This window comes from Pteropus medius, unplaced genomic scaffold (genome assembly GCF_902729225.1).
Source record: "Pteropus medius unplaced genomic scaffold, Ma_sr-lr_union100, whole genome shotgun sequence".
Lineage (NCBI taxonomy): Eukaryota > Metazoa > Chordata > Mammalia > Chiroptera > Pteropodidae > Pteropus > Pteropus medius.
The window spans coordinates 66,634,768-66,658,026 of NW_024349800.1; the positions used below are offsets into that span (position 1 = coordinate 66,634,768).

General features: G+C 38.5%; 1 protein-coding gene across 1 annotated transcript; it reads right to left on the reverse strand.

The window, feature by feature from the left end:
- Nucleotides 1-252: 252 nt before the first annotated feature.
- Nucleotides 253-22,393, reverse strand: BUD13 (BUD13 spliceosome associated protein). Its single transcript, XM_039887963.1, has 11 exons — nt 22,179-22,393; nt 20,147-20,240; nt 16,824-16,908; nt 14,053-14,187; nt 13,376-13,933; nt 12,015-12,232; nt 10,315-10,420; nt 9,825-9,963; nt 9,326-9,510; nt 9,006-9,087; nt 253-658 (listed from the first exon to the last, which is right to left on the reverse strand). Exons 1-11 carry the CDS (start codon nt 22,319-22,321, stop codon nt 565-567), a joined length of 1,839 nt encoding a protein of 612 aa, XP_039743897.1. The 5' UTR covers nt 22,322-22,393; the 3' UTR covers nt 253-564.
- Between the last annotated feature and the right edge of the window lie 866 nt (nt 22,394-23,259).

Consider the following 23,259-nt stretch of genomic DNA (forward strand, 5'->3'; position numbering starts at 1 on the left):
TTTCATTACGCTACTCAGAACAATGGGCAATTTAAAACTTATGAATTATTTCTGGAATTTTCCATTTAATATTTTCAAACCACAGGGTTTGAAAATGGGTAACTGAAACCAAAGAAAGCAAAACTGCAGATGAGGTACTACTATATAGTGCTTTCTGGATTAATGAAAAATCCAGCTATCACCATCCATGATCCATGAGGGTTCAACACTAGCTTGCATTCTTCCCAAAAACAGAATACCCAGTTAATAAAGTGATTTTAAAAAAATAAATGTATGTTTATTTAAAAAAAACTTAACCAAGAACAAATCCTGGGAGACTAAGAATCAATGTTTTCTTTGAAAGCCGGCAACGGCCAGCATTAACACCTGAGAAGTTACAGGTGCCTCTGTCCAAACATCAGGTGTCAAATCTTCTTCTCAAATGCTAGTAGTCAAAACTGGCATTCAACAAGTTGCTGGTCTGTGTGGGCCCTGAATATTAGCATAAACAACTGTTACAGCTGGATATGTGGCTACCCTATGTCCACTACCACAACCACAGCCACCCTCACAGCCTCAGAAAAGTTACATATCCTCCACACTCCACTTGTAGGCAAGTTCCTCCACTGCCTTCTTGCTGGCAAGCCTGGCAAAGCGCTTCTGTTCAAATCCGTTGGATCTGCAATCAAGAGATAATAATCAGCCAGAATCATAAACTGGACACTTATTTTTGAAAAAAAGAGAAGAGTTTACAATCTAATGAATAAGGAAGAAAAAAAGGGAGTCCTGTGAAAATATTTAAGGAATATGCAATAGAATCAAAGGGGCAAAATATATAATTCATCCTCTTATTAGCCCTTGTTCAGATCTTTTTCTCAGTCTTTGACAACTGTTTCAAGAATTTACCACTCTCTAAAAGCCCAACTCACTCTCAGTCAATGTCTACATCTTATATTTTATCCATTCATTACATAAACATTGAGAGAATTCTATTACACAGTAGGCACTGTGTCATGAAAATGAGTATGACAAAGCATCTGTCCTGATGAACTCAAAAATTAGTAAAGGAAACTGACATTTAAATAGATAATTCAAATAAAATGCATAAGCCATGACAGAAGTATGCATCGGGAGGCACAGAAACAGAATGGAGATCTTACTCAGCTTGGGTGGGAGATGGACAATAGTCAGAAAAGGCTTCATGGAGGTGGCCCCTAAGCTAAGTCTGAAAAACAGAATTAACTAGAGAGTTGGAGGTGGGGAGGGCTGGAGGAATTGGGAGGGTATTTCCAGACAGAGCACAGCATGAGCAACTACAGCAAAGGCACAAAAATAAGAAATAGCCTGCTACATGCAGGGAACCCAAAGCAAACTGGTATGGAGCCTAAAGTATGACAAAAGGACTAGCACAAGAAAAAGTCAGAAAGATTAGGCAGAGGCAAAATCATAATGAACTTTGTAGGTCATAGTAAAAAGCTTAGATTTCATCTTGTGGGGATAGATTTAAAGCAGGAGCATAAACTGCATTTCAAAGAGATCACTCTGGGGATGGGACAGGAAAGTTACTGCAATGGTCCAGCCAACAGATGATGAAAACAATGATAAAGAAGATAGACAGAAAGAGAGAAGACATAGTAGGAATTAGTGACTGATTAAATATATAAATGCAAAGGAGAAAAAGGTAAGTTTGACCCCCAAGTTAATAATTTTAGTGACTACTAAATGAATGAAGCTACTACTAACTAGGATAGAACAAAAAAGTAGGAGTAGGCTTAGAGAAAGTTGATGAGTTCAGTTTTGAATACATTGCACTTAAGGTGCCTTAAGTACATATCAATAGAGAAACAATGCACAGCTAGATAACATCAGATTGAATTACAAACACAGATTTGGGAATCATGTACATACAGATGGTAAATGAAAGTAACTAGATGATATTCGGCCAGAGAGAGCAGATGGAGTTGAACAGCTAAGGGTTACAGATGGAACCCTGAAACATTTAAGGGGTACGCAGAGGAAGAGAAGCTTTTAAAGGTGGCCAAGAAGAAATGATAAGAGAAAAAAACCAGGAATAGAGTGTCATAAAAGTCAATACAGGGATGAGTATCAAGGAGTGGATGTCAACTCCCTTCTAAAACTGTCCATCTCTCTGTCTCATATAAACTTCTTGAAAGAGCTTGCACTCACTGTACTTACTTTTCATTCACTCCTTAACACATTAGAGCCTGGCTTTTGTTTCACTATGCCACAGAGTTAGCTCTCTTTCAGGTCATCAATAACCTTCCTTATTGTCAAATTTAGTGATTTCTCCCTCTCCAGAAATCAGTACCAAGTCCTGCCATCTTATCTGTAAACACTTCTCAACCTACTCTTCTCCATGTCACAGTACAGATCTTCATCACCTTTATCCTGGTCTACTGCAACAGCCTTGTATGTTGTCTGCCTACTTCCAAACCTGTGCCTTTCAATGCTTCATATTACTGCCATAACGATTCCTCTAACTAAAGTGGAAAAATGCTGTTAATTCTTCAATGGCTTCCCTTTGTCTCTAGGATGAAGACCAAGCTCCTCAGAAATGCTTCCAAGGCCTTCTGTACCAGGCCATGATTACCTTTCCAGTCCATCTCATAGAACTCCACACTAATGCTACACAACAACAGCAAACTGCTTATGACTACTCCCTCCCCTTACATGTCCTTCCTTTCCTTCTTATCTTGGCTGGTAACTGACATCCCTTGAGACTAAGCTCCTGTATCACCTCCTCTAGGAAGCATTCCCTGGACAAATTCTTCCTTTGTATGCCCTCAAAGCACCCTGAAAATCCTCTATAGTAATACTTATCAAGTAGCATTGCAATTCTTTACTGCTTGTCTTCTCCTCTAGATAGAAAGTGAGTTCCTGGGCTCAGGGACTATATCTCACTAGTTGTGAGACCCTGGCACCTACTACCTAGCTGCTTAAAGTTATAACATGTATGCTAAGTGTCACTTGGAATAACAGGCTTCCCTCTTTCCTAAAGCTTTCCCTAAGGGATGAGTAATGGAAGGCGCTGGGAAGAAGGAAAGTTTATTGTGAATGGCACCATCTCCATCCTTAAAAGCATGCGTGGTATTCTAGAGCACCAAGGAAACTACTGTTTTTCACCTTTGGGAATAAGTACTTAAGAGAATCAGCCCTAGTTTGATCACACAGATAAAAGACATATGAATAATACACCAAACCCACAGTAGAAAGAGCTTTGGACCAGAGAATCATGAGCCCAGGATTCTATTTCCAGCTTTATCGCGTGAGCTGAATGACTCTGGGTAAGTTGTTAAATTTATCTAGGCCTCAGTTTCTCTTTTAAATAATGGGAGTTAGCTTAATTAACCTTATGGGTTTTTCCAACTGTAACATACTATAGATTTATTCTAGAAATATTCATTTGCAGTGGGCCAAAAACAAAACTAGAAAAGATGACAAAAGAATAAATGATCAGGAAGAAAGCAAGGATGAAAAAGGGAACCAAAAGGAAAAATCTAGGAAAAAATAAGAACGAGAAGTGGAGGAAAATTTCTGGGAGAGATGGAGAAAAATTAGACATCAGTAAAAAACTAGGTCAGGGAGAGTTCTAAGTTTTGGGTCCAGGAATTAAAAAAGAATACTCAGTAGAGCAGGGAACATCTTTAGGATTGTGGATACAAAAATATCTACTTCTGGTTATATGGTAAATTAGTTTTCTGAAAAATCTTCTTGCTACCAAAGAGCCTATATATAGTGAGCTGCAAACCAAAGCAGGATGCTAGCCTGAGAGGACAACCATCCTAAGAACACCTGTCACTATGAGGAACCAGAGCCTTGAATTTTGATGGCAGCTTCAGAGACAGAAGACAATGCCTTACACCCATACAAGGTAAAGCAGTGGATTCCAATCACAGCAGAGGAACTTAATAGACTAATGTACCCTCAGACAGCAATTACAAGATCTAGACAAAATATAAAAATACAAGCATTTGAAAGTACTTGAAGGCTTGGAGGGTGACCAAAAGCAGACAGAATCAAGATGGGAGTCTATACATGAAGAGAGATTTGTGTGGCTTTTTGCAGGGGGACACTTGCCACTCTACATAGCTAAGGAAGACAGAAAGACACAAGCTTATTGGCTTGAGGCATCAGTGCAAAGGGGACAGAGCCGCAAAAGGGATGAAGCTCCAAGTCTGTATATAAACTGCTCCCAAATCCTCAGCTAACTGCTAAACTGTGCTTGTACAAGGGAAACGCCATTAGGCCGATGAAAAAGCAACAGCTAGAAATTAAAAAACTAACTAGAATTTTTAGCTGCTGCCCACTGCAAAGGAGACAGAGTTTGGAGTTCAAAAACAGCCAAGTTAACTGTCTACTGGAATAAAAGTCAACATACTTCAGAGGAATATGACAGAATTCAAAGTCTCTACAACGAATCATTTATAATGTCCAGTATACATTTAAAAATGACCAGATATCCAAAGAAACACTAAAATGTGATCGAACTCAAGAAAAAGTTATTAATAGAAAACTAATCCTGAGGTGACCAAATGTTGCAATTAACAGACAGGATTTCAAAGCGCTAATTATAAATATTCTCAAGGAAAAAGAAAAGGTCTCAATGAATAAACAGTTGAGAAATTCATCAGAGAAATGTAAACTATCAAATAGAAATTCTAGAGTTGGAAATACAATAAAATAGCTTAAATGAAAAATTCATTTATGGGCCTAAAGGATTGGAGATGGCAAAGAGTCAATGAACTTGAAAACATATCAAGAGAAATTATCCCATTTTAAGAACACGGAGAAAAAAAGAGAGATCAAGGACCCGGGCAAAGTGGCGGAGGTGATAGATGCTTCGTTCATCCCCTCTTGCGACCACATCGAAGTTGAGACAGAAACACAGTGCAAAACAGCAAGCACTGTTGCCCTGGGGATCTAGAGGAACAGAAGCCCTACAACTAGGGACAGAAATAAGAAATCACCCCGCAATGGTTGGAGGTAGGAGCAGAAGAAGATGCAAGACTGGCTGAGTGGGACAGAGGCTACAGCAGCCGCCTCTTAAAGGGGCCATGTCTGTGAGCAGACTTTCGTGGTGACCGACCTGATCGCTCTGAGCACCAGCGCTGAGTGGGCTGCTCAGGTGACACCAGAGACTTACAGGGGGACACTGAGTTGTCGGAGCAAGGGCCAGAGGCAAGGCTTTCTCCCAAGCATAAGTGCTGGCGGTATCCATTGAGCTCTACCCTGCCTCCCATTGTGCAGACACAGCACTGCCATAGCTGAGACGTCATCAAACTAGATTATAGAGGTCATTCGCACCCAGAAGAACTGGGTGGGAATGAAACTCTGCCTCCCCCAACTCATGGCCCTACCCAAGGCACATTCAGTTGTGTCCTCAGTGACACCTGTGCCACTTGCTGAGCAGCACCAAACCTCACACTGGTAGCAGCTGACCTCGGTTTCTAGTGTGACTTCTTGAAGCAACTATAAGCACAGCATCTGTGTAACGCTTGCTGAATCTTAACAGATGGCCCCAGAGGGACACAGGCTGGGGCCAAACTTGGCCTGTAGCTGAACCTCTCTCAGGACTGTGCCACTGGACACCTACCACACAAAGCCACGCTAATAAGACCTGGAGACTTGGGAGCTTTGATTAGTACATAGAAACAGACACAGAAAGGCAGCCAAAATGGGAAGACAAAGAAGCAGAAACCATATGAGAACAGAACAGAGATCCGGGAATAATGGAGTCAAACAATCTAACAGAGGTGGAGTTCAAAACACTGGTTATAAAGATGCTCCGTGAAATTGAGGGAAGTGTTGATGAACTCAGTGAGAACTTTCACAAAGAGATAAAAACCATAAAAATGGAAATGGAAATTATGAAAGGGAACCAGTCAGAAATGAAGAAAACATTATCTGAGACGAAGAGTATATTAGAAAGAATCAACAGAATGGAGGAAGAAGAGAATCAAAACACGGATATAGAGGATGGGGAAACCAAGGACACTCAATCAGAATGGCGAGAAAAAAAGTAACCAAGATTATAATAATAATTTAAGGAGCCCATGGGACAAAATTACAGTTAACAACATCCATGTCACAGGGGTACCTGAAGAGGGAGAACAAGAAGTTGAATATATATTTGAAGAAATAACGATGGAAAACTTCCCTAACCTGGTGAAGGAAATAAACATACAACTCCAGGAAGCTCAGAGAGTATCAAGATAGAGGGACCCAAAGAGGCCCACACCAAGACACATCATAATTCAAATGCCAAAGGTTAAATACAAAGAATCTTATAAGCAGCAAGAGAAAAGCAGTTAGTTACCTACAAGAGAGCTCCCATAAGTCTGGTGGCCGATTTCTCAAAAGAAACTTTGCAGGATAGAAGGGCTTGGCACAAAATATTCAAAGTGTTCAAAACCCAGGATCTACAACCAAGAATACTTTATCCAGCAAAGCTATCATTTACAGTCAAAGGACAAATAATGAGCTTCCCAGACCAAAACAAGCTAAAGGAATTCATCAACGCCAAGCCAGTATTACAGGAATTGTTGGAGGGACTTCTTTAAGAAGAAAAAACATGTATCAGAAACATGAATAAAGAATGGTAATAACTACATTCCTATCAACAAGTATCTCAAATGGAAAAGAATTAAGTGCTCCAACCAAAAGAAAGAGAAGCTGCATGGATAAGAAAACGAGACCCCTACATATGCTGTCTACAAGAAACTCACTTCAGATTAAGAAACCCACAGACTAAAAGGAAAGGGATGGAAAAAGAAACTGCCTAGAGGGTATTGTGCTCAATGAAGTCAGACAGAGAAAGACAAATACCACCATTTCACGTACAGAACAAAATAACAACAACAAGAACGAAAACAAATTCATAGATACAGAGAATATTTTCAGGGATACTAGACCATAAGAAGGGTTGGGGGAGGTGGGGTATGGTGAAAAAGGGCAAAGGGATTAAGAAGTACAAACGGACACATACAAAACAGTCATGGAGATATATATAAAGTGCAGCATAAGGAAAATAGTCAACAATGTAAAAAAATATGTAAGGAGGAAGAGGGGTACTTGGTTTAGTGGGGTGACCACTTTGTGAGTTCTATAAATCTCTAATCACTATGCTGTACAATTGAAACTAATATATTATTGTATGCCAACTATAACTGAAAAAAAATCATTGAATTGTACAATGTAAATATGAGCAACTAATTGTCTAATTCAATAAAACTGGCGACAGGGGAGAGAAAAAGAATTGAGAGAAAAACAGTGAGAGAAAAACGAATAGGACTTCAGAGATCTGAGGGATGATTACCAAGTGGTAGAAAATAGTGTAATTGGATGAGAAGAGTGGTTCGGAAAAAAATAATTGAAGAAAAAATAGCCAAATACTTCCCAAATGTAAAAAACATAAACTCACAGATCCAGAAAGCTCAATAAGCCCAAAGTAGGATAAAGTCAAAGAAAACAACACCTAGGTACATAATATTCAAACTGCTGAAAACCGAAGACAAGAAGAAAATCTTGAATGCTACCAGAGAAAAACAATACATTACAATGTAGAGGTGGGGGTGGGGTTAATAATAAAACAAATGAGGACTGAGGGTTGACTTCTAATTATAAACAATGGAGGCCAGAAAATGATGAAACATCTTTAAAGAGCTGACAAAAATTTGAGCTTCCAAGTATTAATTAGAATTTTGAAAAATGTGTATCCATCACCATGAATTCTTTAACTTCCTGTTAAAGACTTTTGTGATGAGATCACAGGTACTGTTAACAACTACAGGATTATCTGATATTGTATAATGAAATATGTCAACATTTGGAAGGTCTGAAAAACTCAGCAAAATATCTTCTAAATGACTAGTGTGCAATATTATAAAATCACGCAGTGGTAAAAGATCCATCCAAAGTAGAAAAAAAAATCACCAATGGATTTTAATGTAACAGTACGAAAGTTTTTTGATATAGTTTCACATTCCATATTATAAATAACCTTTAAGAAACTACCACTTGTTGAGTTCTTGTCCCGTATCAAAAAATATAATACACCTTCCTTTTCTAACTACCTATATAAAGTTGAATTTTCTGCCTATTCTTCAACTAAATATATTGCAACAGACTAAATGCAGAATCCTGCTATCTACTAGTAAGTCAGATATTGAGATTTTCAAAAATGTAAATTCTATTCTATTTTTTTTTGGTTTGGAAAATATAATTATTTTTCTTTTAAAATATGGTAACTATGATAATGTAATGGCTTTATTATTTTTAATGAATTAGTAAATGCTTTTTAAACTCATCAGTTTAATTTCTAATATGGTAAGTATTAAGATATAACCCACATAAATAAAAGTTTTGGGGGATCCTCAATAATTTTTAAGAGAGTAAAGGGGTCTTGAGATCAAAACGTTTGAGAATCATTGTGCTAGATGCTAGAACAATGTCCCTTAGTAGGCAAGAGGAGATGGGATCCAACATGTAAGTAGGGGGCGCTGACTTTGGATAGGAGCACATATAGTTCATCCATGATAACAGGTAAGAAGTTAAGAGTATGTGAATACAGATGCAGGCAGATGAATAGGTAAGGTGGTAGGAGGTCAGTGAGACATTACAAGTAACTCACTCTTAAGATGATTCAAGGGCTACATTTTAGATACAACATACAAAAGGCTCCAGACTACCATCCATCACTCATCCCCTCTAAACCTTAGAAAATATCATTAGAAGTGACCAGCATCAAAAACAAAGGGTGTCTGTCCTTTCTGGACCACCTGAGTTGTTTGTCCAGAGTCTTCTAAGCTTTGAAAAGGAAAAAAGAAAGAGGAGTGTTCTAAGCACAGGAAATGGGATTTGAGGACCTCAGAAATAGAAGCAAGCAAACTACGTATTACTAACACTGTGATTAGAGCAGAGAATGAGGCAGAGTATAGAGTGATTTACAGTTAGGGAGTTAGGGTCAGGTATAAGAGAAAACAAGTGTAGGAAATATTAAGGCTTACCTGTCCACACCATCCCAGCGATATCCAGGCCAAATATTAAATCTGTTGGGAGGTGGTGCTGGGCCAGTGTAGCGAGGTCTCACTAATGAGAGGAGAGAGAGAAAACAAGTCAGTTATCTATACAATTCAATACAGAGCTAGCTGGCAGTGGAAAAAATTTTTATTTAGAACTCTCTATTGGGTTGAACCTAAACTCCCAAATACAAGAAACATAGATTGTATGAGAAAGCCTTCTTTGCACATAGCTATGTTATCATCGCCCTAAAGATTCTCTCTTTGCATAAGTCACCTCCAACGCTGATGATTCCCAAAAGGCTCACCTTTCTTATTCTTGTTCTCTTTGGCCTTACTCTTCTTGATAAAGTTGGCCATGGGGTCCCCTTCTCTTTCTTGTTCTCTCAGCATCCGATCCAGATCTTCATCATCAATATAGCGAGCCAGAGGCTTTTGCATTTCCTTTATTGCATCCTCCACATTTTGTTGCTGCTGTCGGCTCTGGGCAAGCCTAGGCAAAAAGAACCAAGGCTATTTGCTATCCTGTTTAACATTTCTATTCTTACGCTAACATGGACCACACTGCTACATTTGGAGAATCTCCACTTTCTAGCAGCCTAGGTCAAATATTGAAAAGGGCAAAAATTCCTAGACTACCAACTGGAAGTGTAGATGATATCAACATTTAGGAAGACTGAGCACACTGAATTTCCCATTCCTGAAAAGAGTTTTAAAACAGAACATGAACTAAATGATCAGAAGAGTAGAGAAAATGACTTTCTCCAGTCACCACAGTCTTGTTTTATGTTTCAGTAGTTCCCTTACCCTTTTCCCCACTTGGCATACATCTCATCTCTCTTCAAGTCCTTCTCTGCTTTTCTCCTTTGCTCTAAACGTTCCAGTTTCAAATTCCTCTTACGACCAGACTTATCTCGAAATATGGTTTCAGCATATTGAAATTCAGCTGCAAAAGAAAATTATACTTTTAAAGATAAATACTAGGTATCAAAATCAGAAATAATATTTTAATACCTGAAATCAACCACTTGGGATCCTGATGCTAATTAAGAACTTTTGCAGCCATACTAAAAGTAGTTCCTACTAATGTCTAAGTGTATATTGATGATGATCCTAAAAACTAACATTTTTCAAGAAGGAAAAGAACCAGCTGGACCCACTAAGAAGTTAAAATAATGCATAAAACCAGAGCTGAAATTTGATAGCAATTAAAATATCAGGTTCAATAAGCTACATTGAAAAAATAAAATAAAAGCTACATGAGCCTCAATTGGTCTCTGCACTTTTACATTTTTACCTTCAAATGCCATGGTTTCTTGGTCCCGTTTCTTGAGTTCCTCCTGCTCTCGCTGTATGTCAGTTAACACCAACCCAGTTCTAGCCCCAGAATACATGTGTGCAGCCTATGCAATGGAAAAGGGAGCATCCAACATTAATGAGACAATGTAGCAGTAGGCTCCATGGATATACACAGTTAGGTGCATTTTTGTTTGATGATCAGCAATAACCAAACCAGAAACTCTAGCTTTATATTCTTATTATCAGCCACAGGATTCACAAAATAGAAAAGAATAAAATTGAATTTCATGGAAAATTAATTATACTATCAAGGTTAAGAGTAAACACAAACCAACAAGATATTAAAGGGAAGGCTAAGCATCTATATTCCTGACTTTTCAGCATATAAACTGCACACATGAAGACTCACTCTCCAGTTACCTGACCAGAAACCTGTATCAAACTCTAAGCTCTCCAGTAGACCCACACTGATAAAACATTCCATTTAAAATACAAACTCAATCAAACATAAGATCCTTAAGTTGTAGATATATTTCAGGATAATAAAAAGATAAGACCAAATCAGAACTTTTTACTAAGCTCCACCTTGTATCAAGATAACAAACCAACCCACAAATGGAATATACACCATATCCTGATATCCTTAAGCAATGTGATAAATTTGATTAGGACAAATATTAAATTGTCATGGACTAAACTGATACATAAAATGTGGAGGTCCAGTTGATACACACACCTCATTTCGTTCCCAAAAAGATACATAAAATGTCAAGGTCCTAATCCCTAGGTTAGGGACAGACCGCTCTACTCTACCAGAACCACGTGAACTATGGAGAAGACTTACCTGAAAAGTCTGTGTTGCAGAGAGATGTACAGCAGAGAGATGTACACACCACAGGCTCTATCATCTATTTCGTAACCAATTCACTGGAATAAGATTCCTTCACTAGTACTGGTGTTCTTTAAAACACAATTACTCAGGGTTCATGTGGACTTGTTGTTGTTAATTCAGGTTTCAACATAGTTTTAAAATAAAACACTGACTTCTCAGGTGATATGATTTCTAAAGTAGTTTTATATTTTAAGTATCTCTTTTTAAGCTCTGGAGACAGAGACCTGCAGTCCAATTTAAAATAATAAGTACTTACACTAAATACTTACTTTGTCCCAGGCACTGTGCCAAGAGTTTTACTTATGCTAACTCATTTTATTCTCACAATAACCTTAAAAGTATGCACTATTATTACCCACATTTTACAAATTAAGGAGCTGAGGCTCAAAGATACTATGTATCTTGCTCAAATTTTACAGATTACAAGTGGAAGAAGTAGGATTTGAATATGTGATCTATGTGACACAAAGTCTGTGCTCCTAACTCCACTCTGTAAACTATAGGTCTGTTTACTCCTAAGGAAATAGGAAGTTTTTCTGGACCTATTAAAATGAGATTTGTGAGATTAAGAGGATAAAAAGGCAGAAGCTACTTAGAAAATCTGGTATTTGCAAGTTCACCTGGGTTGGGTTATAGGCAGTCCTGCCTTCAGAGAAAAGGAAAGACCTCTAGAGGTCCTTTGTGCTAGATTTACTAAATTGGCAAGATCTCCCTCCTCCTCCTCCTCCTCCTCTGGCTTGAACCTCTGGTACTTGTACAGAAGACAGGAGTCTCTCTGAGAGAATATGGCTCCTAAAAATTCCCACCTTCTTTCCCGGAGGCTGAGTCCTTCGAGGTGGAGACAGATCGGAATCTGAAGATTTGGCCCCCTGTTTCCTCCTCGGTGGAGAGAGGTCAGAACTAGAGCTCTGGTGTCTAAGTCTGTCCCGTGGAGGGGACAGATCTGAATCAGAGTCCTGATGCCCTGGACTTTGTTTCTTCCGTGGAGGGGAGAGATCTGAATCAGAGGCTTTCAGACTGCCACCTGGGTAGGAAGAAAAGTCCAACATGTGACTCAGATGTCTTCCAGGTGAAGAGTTTATATGAAATTTCCTACGGTTGAGTGAACAGCCTAGAAATTAAAGAATAAAATCTTTAATCCCCTTGTCAGAATCTAAAAAAAGAACATACCAGGCTAATGTCCAACATTCACTGAGTCCTCCTGTATCACTAAGCTAAATACAAGCACAGATAACAAGGAAGAAAAGCAAAATCAGAGTCAACTTTTAAAACCAACAGTCAGAATGCAGGGTTCTATTTCCAAGTTACTAGTGACTGTGACTAGTATGTGAGAGCTCAACATACTCTCACCTGTGCCATATTTATCTACACACAGAATGGGCAAAACAACTTGCACTCAAATCTCAGTAGTGTGGTTAAAAGATATAACTACCTAGAATATATTCTGATGTCTTCAGACTAATGGAAAATAATTTTATTCGAATTTAAAAATTAAAACAGTAACTAGGGACAAAAAGATGAAGTAAATTTCACCAAACAGGCCTGCATTGTAGACATATGCATCACAGATCACCTTCCAAAAAAGCAATCTGCAATAGGTATCAAGTCTTTAAAACATACTACCCTCTGACCCAGTAAATCAATTTCTACTTAGTTTTCTAAGAAACATATCTAGAAGTACTTAAGTTCCAAGAAATCTCTCTAGAAGTAGAGAAAGAAATAATCTAGTATAGGAAGTTTATGTATACAGATGTTCACCACAGAATCATGAAGGCAAAATTTAGAAATAACCTAAAATATACAATATTAGGGAAATGGTTAAGTAAATTTCCCTAATATTTAGGAAATATGACACCAATAAAAATTACATTAACAAAGAAATGTTTTTATGAAATGTTTTTATTTATATACATTTTACATGTATGGTCTTGCCTGATTTTTTCATTTAACACTGAGGAAGACAGAGTTTAGTGAAAAAATCAGGCAAGACCATACATGTAAAATGTATATACTGCATAGCCAGGGCTCGACTACATCAAAAATGAATACAGAAAAGACTAAAACTCCATTCTCATTTCTAATGACATAAATACCTAATAAAACAAGTAAAAAGTCCAAAGAAAAGCACCTAGAAAATAAGTCTCTCTCATAGACAATCAATGCTCACCTTTAGAATCATGCTGTTTATTTCCAAAATGGGATTTTGACTGCCTTTTTCGTGGAGGAGAGAGGTCCAAGTCATATTCATATTTGCTGTTCTTCGGGAGTGATGGAGAAGTTTTGCTAGAGGCTCTTTCTGGGGCTTTACTGCTTTTGGTTCTAGGCCGTGAATGAGGAACATTAGGAGGCAAATTGGGGGAGTCACGATGGGCCCTCCTGACCTGTGATGTGTCCAAAGAATCAAGAGTCCTTCTAGATTGAGATGCTTCAGGGGAGTTGTTACGGGCCCTTCTGTGGGGAGAGATATCTGAGGAACTGTGAAGGGCTCTCCTAGGAGATGAATCTGGTGTATCATACTGGGCCCTCCTAGGAGGTACAGCTGAAGAATGACGATGAGGCTTCCTGAGAGGAGAGGGATCTGGTGACTCATGATGGGCCCTCCTGGGGAGAGAAGGATCCGGGGTATCATGACGGACCCTCCTAGGAGGAGAAGGGTCTGGGGTATCATGACGGACCCTCCTAGGAGGAGAAGGGTCCGGGGTGTCGTGACGGACCCTCCTAGGAGGTAAAGGATCCAGGGTGTCGCGTGGACGACCCTCCTAGAGGTGAATGATCCGGGTGTCGTGGACGACCCTCCTAGGAGGTGAAGGATCCGGGTGTCGTGACGGATCCTCCTAGGAGGTGAAGGATCCGGGGTGTCGTGACGGACCCTCCTAGGAGGTGAAGGATCCGGGGTGTCGTGACGGACCCTCCTAGGAGGTGAAGGATCTGGGGTGTCGTGATGGAAATGCCTGTGTGAAGGCAGATCTTCACTGTGACCTAAACACAAATAGCAAAGAGTCAGATTCCCACAAATACTATGTTCACCACTGGTACTCAAAGTTTCAAAAGATGTCCCAGGAGCATACATCTCAAAACTACTCAGAGCACAGCTTCTTTGCTTAGGGGCAGCAAATAGCACTCATAAACATCTTTAAAATAATCTCTCTTATTTGCCTAACAAGTCATAAATTTGCAAAGTATTTTAAATACACTTTCATATTATACTTTAAAAGGTAAGCAGAAGAGGTATCTTGTTTTACAGACATGAAACTAGAGACTAAGGAGCTGAATGGTTTCTTACCTAAGGTCACAGCTACCAAAATGAAGAGCCAGACCAAAATCCCAGTCTTCTAATTCCCAACCCAATGCTCTTCCCAAAACCTATTTGTCCAGAGTTCCCAGTCAGAGGCTCCTATGATATTTAGCCTAGGTAATTTATAGTTTGTACTCGCTCTTCTTTCAAAAGGCAAATTGACTAAATCTGTGCCAAATCAAAATGAATGCTGTCTATTACTTAACCCCATGTCGCTATGCTCCTTCTTAGAGGGGGAGAGATCACCAAAAAAAGAGAAGAGTGAGCATTTACTCACCATCTCTACATGCCAATGCTTTATATAGATTACCTCATTTAATTCCTACAACAAGCCTAGGAGATAAATATTATCCCCCATTTTACAGATAAGAAAGTTGATACTCAGAAAGATTAAGTAATTTGACAGAGTCATACTGCTAATAAGTGGTGGAGTAAATATCCAAATCTGTATCTGTTTGACTCCAGAGTCCACGTGCAATCTTTAAAAATATGTAGTTGAGGAAAAAGCTGGAAACTTTCAATTTTCAAAGAGCTAACAGAAAAAAATGTTTATAGCAACTCGGAACATTTCCAAAATACAGTTTCTCCTCTTCCTCTGTTTCATGTCATTGAGCTCTATGGCCTAAATACAAACAAAAGCTGGGTAGAATCCAATGAATACTTGTTAAATTAAACCAAGTCAAATCCTTTACTTTGAGGAATAGGCCTATCTGATTAGAATCCACTCTTCAGAAAAGTACTGATATCTGTAGGGGCCCTGACAGTAAATCTACTCCAGGAAGTTAATAAATTCCATATTTATTAAAAAGAAAGGAAGAGTCAGAGATTAGTGAGGATATTTCCAGTAACAAATGGGGATACAGCAGTGAGAATGAGGCAAATCAGAAAGAACTATTTGTGTGTGTGTGTGTGTGTGTGCGCGCGCACGCACGTGCGTGTGTGTGTTTATCACTTCCTAGACCTACAGATACAGAAACCAAAAGATTATCTCTGAAAAAAGGATTATGGGAAAGACTGAAACACAATTACAGGACAAGGCAGAAAATAACTTAAGAGTCTAACCACTATTCCATAACATCTGAAACTAATGTAATAGAATGTCAACTAATAAAAAAATTTTTTTAATTTTTAAGTAAAACTGGATTCTGATAAAAGAATAATCAACTTTTCATTTATCAAACAATAATACACTAAAAATTAACTGAGAAAATGGTGATCACTATCCTATAGCCAACTGTCACTTTTGTTATGGATTTTTTTCCTAATCAGAATTGCAGGTTAATTAACCTAAAGGCACAGAGCATAACAGAGAAAAAGACAAATCTTCTTTAGGAGTTAACTCTTCAACCCTCCATGTGTGAAAAAGGAACAAGCATCAAGGGTAAACTAGAGTTAAATAACTATCAAGCAGCAAGATTCTTGTTTATGAAGGAATGAAAACAGGCAGTAAAAAACCAGAACACTTCCACTGGCCACACAGAGCTCGAATGACTGCTGGAACCACAGCTGTGACTCACTGGGAGTAAGTATTTCATAGTCTCTGTGTCTTACTAAGTATGTACCTATCAAGTTTTTGGAAGAGGGGAAATGACTATTAAGACAAGTGATGATTTACCAAAGAGCAGTAGGCTGCAGGAATCAAATACCTTTTAGCAATTCAATAACTCATCAAATATTTAGTAATGGCACCTCCTTGTAATAGCCTGGGGGAATACCAAGACAAATAAGACTAGGTCTGGTCTCTGTTCAGACATGATGACAAATGCCCTTTGTCCAAACCAAAAACTGAAACTTTTTTAAAATAGGAAGTTAAAGTATTAGCCTAAGGAGAAGGTGATGAATGGGCTAGTGGAGGATAATGCACTGTAAAATACCAATATTTAAGGGAAGAACAAATAAAGATTTACTAATACAAAGGACAGAAAACATTAATCCTTGAACTATACATGAATTGCTTCATTTTGAGAGGACAGATGTTGCTCAAGTCTCTAAACTCTTCCTCATATGCCTGTATACTTCTCCAAAGTCATATCTGTGTACCAAGTGTTTGTGAGGAGTGGGTCCTGAAAGGCTCCCAAATGAGTCACTTCTTGACCTCAGTAACACTAATACCAAAACGTAAGAGAAAGTGGGATACCTGGTCTCGCAGTTCCCACATCTTACTACTTCTGAAGAAGTTCTGAATTCTATTTCACACTATATTTTTCAGGATCACTGACACACTAAACAAACTATGCACTCCTCTAAAAAAAGTATATAAAAGAAAAAAAGGCTTCCCCTATAAATGGTTAATTTAGATTTATCTATTATTGGAACTCACCTCCGAGAAGCTTCCATTTGGCACTAGAACGAAAGGTTTCCATTTGCTTTACCTCTTCTGGCCGCTCATCCACAAATTCGGCCACCTGAGGAAGTGAGGACATGGTATCGAGGAAATACACCGGATCCAGCCAAGAAGCACTGTTGTCTCAAGAACCTGAAGCTATGATCATTCCCATTCCTAATATACATGGCACACACAGCCTCAAAATAGCCATGAAGAACCACACAGTGGTCCTCAGTTATACTTGCTCCATAAACATCTGATTATCGCTGGATGGTTTAATTCTAGATCTTTCTCTGACTAATCAATTTCTCTCCAAAAGTTAATTTTTTTCATTACAAACCTTTTTATTAACCTGCCAGGTACACAACTGCCACTTGTAAGATATAAGCTAAATTCCTTCTACCTTTTTATTTTTACCTCTTTATTTTTATTATATTGTATTCAGAGTGAAAACACAGGTGGAATCCCATGCTTATCACTCATCAAGGGCTTCGGGTTCCTTGAGAAACTTTCCTTACTATAGGTAGTCACAATGACAGGTATTCTTGAATCCAACCAAAAGATGTCATTAAGATATACACAGAATCATAGAATCTTTGAGAGAAAATCACATATCATCCAAACTCCCAAATGTGGAATTTTCTCTATAGCATCCTTGATAAATGATCACTCATCCAGTCCCTCCCTGTCAGGAAATCAATTCAGGAAACTCATTATGTTACAAGGCAGTCCACCGCAATTTTTTGGGCAGTGCTAGAAAGTGCTTAGTTTTATCAGACTCATATCTACCTTTCTACAACTTCTTTCCATTGACTCTAGTTCTGACTTCTGATGTAACTGATCGTCTTTCCACATGACAGACTTTCAAGATGACTGGCATAATAAATTCTAGTTACAGAGTAGCAACTATGTGCAAGGCACTGTGTTTTGTATTTTACGGTCTCACTGGGTCCTTACAATAGCACTGCAAAGAAATGTTCTACAATACTAAAGAGCAAACTATGACTCAAAGTTAAATAACTTTCTCAATGTCACGAGCTAGCAAGTGGCAGAACTGGAATTCAAATTAGGTCATAATTCCTCTCTACTTCTCTTCTCCCAAGATCCTACCATCATTCTCACATAACCTAGTTTTGAGATCTCTCACTGGGCATTAAAAGCACAGGCTTTCAAGCAATATAAATTGAGACCTAAATCCCCAGCTCTGCCAGTTAATATTTGCGTAACTTTTGGCAAATTATTCTCTCTAGGCCCCAACTTCCTCATTTGTAAAAGTAGGTTTCAAAGGATTGCTATAACTCAATGAGATAGTTCATGTAAGCTCAGCAGTACTTGGTACATGGTAAACGCTCAATAAATTATACCTATTATTCTTGTGCTGCCACTGCTATTGTGGTTGTCCTAGTGATGGTCTTCCAGTAACAAAAATGAATTCAATTCTGAGATCTGTTTTAACTAGTGTAGAGAAAAGTGGATCTTCCTTGTTTAGGTTTTGGGGCAAACACAGGAGCAAAAGACAATATTATAAAGGAAAATTAATAGACAACTACATAAAAATTAAAAATTTTTAATGCCAAAACTATTATAAATGAAAAGGCAAATGACAAAATATACCTATAACATATAAAATAAATTATACATCCTTATATAAATATCAAACAAATCAATTTAAAAAATTAAAATTGCAAATTTTCTACAAAATGGACAAAATACCAAGAAATTCATTAAAATACAAATGCCCAACATGAAAAATTATTTCACTATTTTTCAAAGAAACTGGATACCACTGTTTACCTGCCAAATTGGCATAGGTCTGCCATGGTTTTTGTTATAGTTAATAATGTTCTGGTATTGATGAAGAAATGAAAAAACTGGAATTCTTATACATATCTAGTGACAGTATAAATTGGTACTATCTTTTGGAAAGCAATATGGAACTACAGCTCAAAAGGGCTATAATTTCGTATTATAGGAATAAAGAAATAACGGATTCTTATAATAATTTATGTATCTTTATCAAAGCATTATGATATTTCAGTACAAGAAACAACTTGTATGTCCAGTAATAAGATATGTTAAATTAATATATATATGAACTACTATGCAACCATTCAAGATCACATTCTCAAAGAATACTTTAAAGTCTTACTAAAGTATTGGCAACATATTAAGTGAAAGAGCAGGCTCGAAAACCATAGGTACAGTATGATCACAATTATATTTGAAAAAATAATTAAAAGTATGTATAATCTATTAATTAAAGAAATATGCATCCAAATGGTAGCAGTTGTTACCACTGGATGGTCACTGTATAAGTGATTTTTATATTCTTTTTAAAACTTTAAACTCTTATATAATTACCAAATATTCCATAATAAATATGTATTGCTTTTATAAAATAAAAAAATAAAAAAATAAAAACAAATGTTGTAAACATTAATTATGTTTGATTCTGACTGAAACTGGTTCCTCATGATCATTATTTCCCTTATAATTAATAACAGACTATCTTTCAAATAATCTATTGTAGAATATGCTGGGGATTAACATTAACTATATTTATCTGGAACTCATCTTTACAATTTTTTACCACAATACAACCTATCAACAGTTTTCCTTTTCATCTGTTTCTCAGTTATTCTCAGCAAAGGTTCCATGATTATACTAATGCTAGGTTATCTGCCTAACTGGCTTTTGCCCAACTGGCTCTTATCCTTCAAAACTCATTTCAGATATTTACATTCTTCATGGAATTTCCCAATGGAATGGAATAAAAAGTATGCAACCTCCTCTGTGCTCTAATAACATTTGGTACATAAATGAAATATAGCTTCGACATTATATTGTTGAAATTATTTGAAACTCGGTCTCCCATTTTAGGGTATGAACTCTAGTGTACAGACGCTATGTTCTATTAATCTACATATCTCCAGTACTTAGGCAACAATATATAAATTTTTTAGTTCAATCAATGAATAAAAGGAACAAAGAAAAAGTTTCCTATAATTGAAACTGAACATTGTTTTTAAGGTAAATTCCAACAAATTGAACCCTGCTAATTCTAGTCATGGCTCTATCACTGATGTTGAGGAGTCCTGCCTCTATGATTAGTTCCCATTTCTAGGCTGATGAGGCCTTACAAAAAAAAAGAAGACAGTGTACAGGCATCATCAAAGAGGACTATTTTAAAACAGCTCTTTGGAAAGTGTCACCACTTCTCTGCCTTCAACTTTCCCTCTTACAAATCTACCCTGCACTGGGAGTAGAGACTGAGAGGCTTGAATTTCAAAGTCCTCGCAGCCTCAAAATATACATACCACAGGCAAATCTCCATCATCTTCCTCTTCCTCCTTTTCTGGTTTAGTGGTGGAGATAGATGTCCAGCTCACATCATCATCCACAATTCGCATTCTAAATGTGAAAAATAAAAAGATCGAAAAGAAAGACACATTCTTATAACAGTCTACGAAGACTATTGGTTTTAGGATAAAGCTCAATCCAGTCTTTGCCTATATGGCAAACTTCATCCTGAACCACTGCCTCTTCAGTTCACTACCTCACTGGTCATCTTTTGGTACCTAGCATGAGCCAAATTCCATCCGATATCAGTTTCCCCATACTCAGTTCCTTCCCTCAGACTGACCTACTCTTCTCTTTCTTTACTTACTCTCATTCTTAAGATTGTAGCAACTTCCTTGAGCACACCTTCCTGACTATTCTCCCTTAAGTATCTTAACTAAGAAGCCCTGTTACATATTCTTGGAATACTTTCATTGCATTTATCACACAGGATATAAATCAATTAGCTGCATACTTAGTTGTTTAAAGCCTGTAAACTATAAGCTCCCTCAGAATAGAAACTACGACTTTCTCATTCAGAGCAGTATGCTCAACACTGCAGTAACCGGCATAAGTATTCAAGAAATGTTTGTTGCACAGATAAACTGTGGATGAGTCCCAAAAAATAACAATTACTACCATGATATGAACAGTGATCTAAAAAGCCAAGATCACGTTATACATTTCTAATCACATAATAAAACAATAATTATTTAATATAAGTGCTATCATTCAGTATTACTCTCATTTTAAAGATAAAGAAACTGAAGCTTAGATAGATGAACTGTCTTGCCCAAAGCCGCACAGCCCATAAAGTGGCACAGCTAGGACTCAAACTGTAAGGAGTGCTGCTCCAAAGCTCAAGCTATTTTCACTACATGGCACTACTTCCAAAGAATCCACACAAGTAAAAGGGGTAGGAAGACAGAAGGCAAGAACCCAACCAGGAAAGGATATGGATTGGTTCTTTGGAACTACTTGACTTTACTGGGTATATCAGTTTCCTAAGACAAACTGGGTGGCTTAAAACAACAGAAATGTATTTCTCTCACAGTTCTGGAGGCTTGGAGTCTGAAATCAAGGTATCTGAAAGGCAATGCCCACTGGGCTCTAGGGGAGAATCCTTCCTTAATTCTTCCAAATTCTGGTAACCCCAGGCATATCTTAGCTAGTGGCAGCCAGTCCAATCCCAGCCTCCATCATCATGTGGTCATTCTCCTTGTATACCTGTTTCTGTGTCCAAATTTCCCCCTTCTTAAAAGGACATCAGTCATACAGGACTTAGCCCCCTATTACATACATACATACATATATATATATATATATATATATATATATATATATATATTTCTAAATAATGTCACATCCTGAGCTTCTGGGTGGGCATGAATTGGGGGGAAGGGGCACTATTCAATTCAGTACACTGGGCCACAAAAATTTTTTCATCTGAAAAATGGGGATAACAACACTTACTTCATGGTATTGCGAAGCTTAAATAAATTCGTATATGTACTTAGAACAGGGACTGGCACATGACAAGAACCGTATAAGTGCTAGTTGTTATTGTTAGTAGTAGTAGTAGTAGCAGTAGTAATAGTAGTAAGAGTAATAGAAAGTGAGTATCGGTCTCTGACTCAGGACCAGAGTCCTTGGGATTGGAGAAGGTCCACGGACAGGTTCTGGGTCCTATAACACGTAAGCACCGAGGCTTTGAATTAGTTCCACCACTATTCTCGGGGCACAATATTCATTCTCTATGGGAGAGGACGAAAGTCTACAAAGGCGGGAAAAGAGTAAGGAAAGTTACAGCCCGGTTTGAACACATCGAAGACAGGGCTCAGGGGCGCGAGGAGCGACTAACACGGGCTCTAAACTCATGAAGAGTTCCAACAGCCTTCAGAGGACGAGGCCCAACGGGCGTTGATACTGGAAGAGCCGGGCGAGGGCGGAGTTGGGATGGTAAGGGGCGGCAAGCCGCCGCAGACCCTGCCCCTGCCAGGACCAACTCACCCCTTGCCGCCGGCCCCGCTAGGCTTCGGCCGCTTTTTGCGACGTTTGCGACAAGACTCGGTACCCCCAGTAACGCCGGCATCTGCCCCAGACAAGTAGCGCTTCAAATATTCGGCCTTGGAGAGCGGCGGAGCTGCCGCCATGGCAGCGGCGAGGGCGGGGCGACGGATCGGCGCGGAAGACAAAATTCTCGAACGCAAAACGGACGATGGTGGGGAGGTGGGGCCAGAACCGGAAGTGACGGAGTGCGCTCAGAACTGCGGGGGCTGACGGGTGAGAGCGTTTGCAGGCTTGCAGGGAATGTGCATCCGCCCCGCCTAATCACCTATTCAGTCTTCTGACGGTGCAACCACGTTTCTTGTTTGTTCATCCACCTGCTCATTCAGCAGACTATGCCGCAAGCCGTGGGGCTACAGCTACGACCCAAAGATCCCCCAGCACCTTCAAGAGGACCGTAATGTAGTGGTTAAAAAACATAGGCTCTGGAGTTGCATGACTTCCTAGCTCCACGACCTTGGGCAAGTTATCTAACAAATTGGGGATAATAATGGCATGTAACTCAATGGTTGAGAGGACTGAGATAATACTGTGTAAGGTGCTTAGAACAGTATCTGGCACATAGCGTTAATGTAGGTTATTTTTTTTTTTTCGTGTTTAAGTGGGGAGGAATCAGCCCTAATAGGCTTCCAAGCACTATTCGAAAAAGAGGAAGTCAGAAATTCCAAACCAAATATACGTACTATGGAAAATGTGGAGGCCTCTAACCTGTGTAACTTCCCTACATTTGATGATATTGATAGTCTGTAGCTATCTCTTGTATAGAACCTTTCCAGTGAAAAAGACCATCTATTTTCAGCATAGCAAAAGACGGATGCTAGAGAGATTTAATTCTAATACATTTAGTGGGAGGAAAAAAAGACTTTTCTTCTTGTGGGCATTAAGAGCTTTACTTGAATTATCTCATTTAACCCTTACACTCCTCACATAGTTTTATTATCTTTATTTTACAAATGAGAAAACAAGCTTGGAAAGGTTAAGGAAGTTGCCCAACTTCACACAGCCAGAACATGACCGACCCTTG

Coding starts and splice junctions, on each gene's coding strand:
- BUD13 (XM_039887963.1), bottom strand. CDS start 22,321: ATGGCGGCAGCTCCGCCGCTCTCCAAGGCCGAATATTTGAAGCGCTAC. Junction 12,233..13,375: donor TAAACAGCATGATTCTAAAG/GTGAGCATTGAT, acceptor CTTCCTACCCAG/GTGGCAGTCTGAAAGCCTCT. Junction 9,511..9,824: donor TATGCCAAGTGGGGAAAAGG/GTAAGGGAACTA, acceptor CTTTTTGCCTAG/GCTTGCCCAGAGCCGACAGC.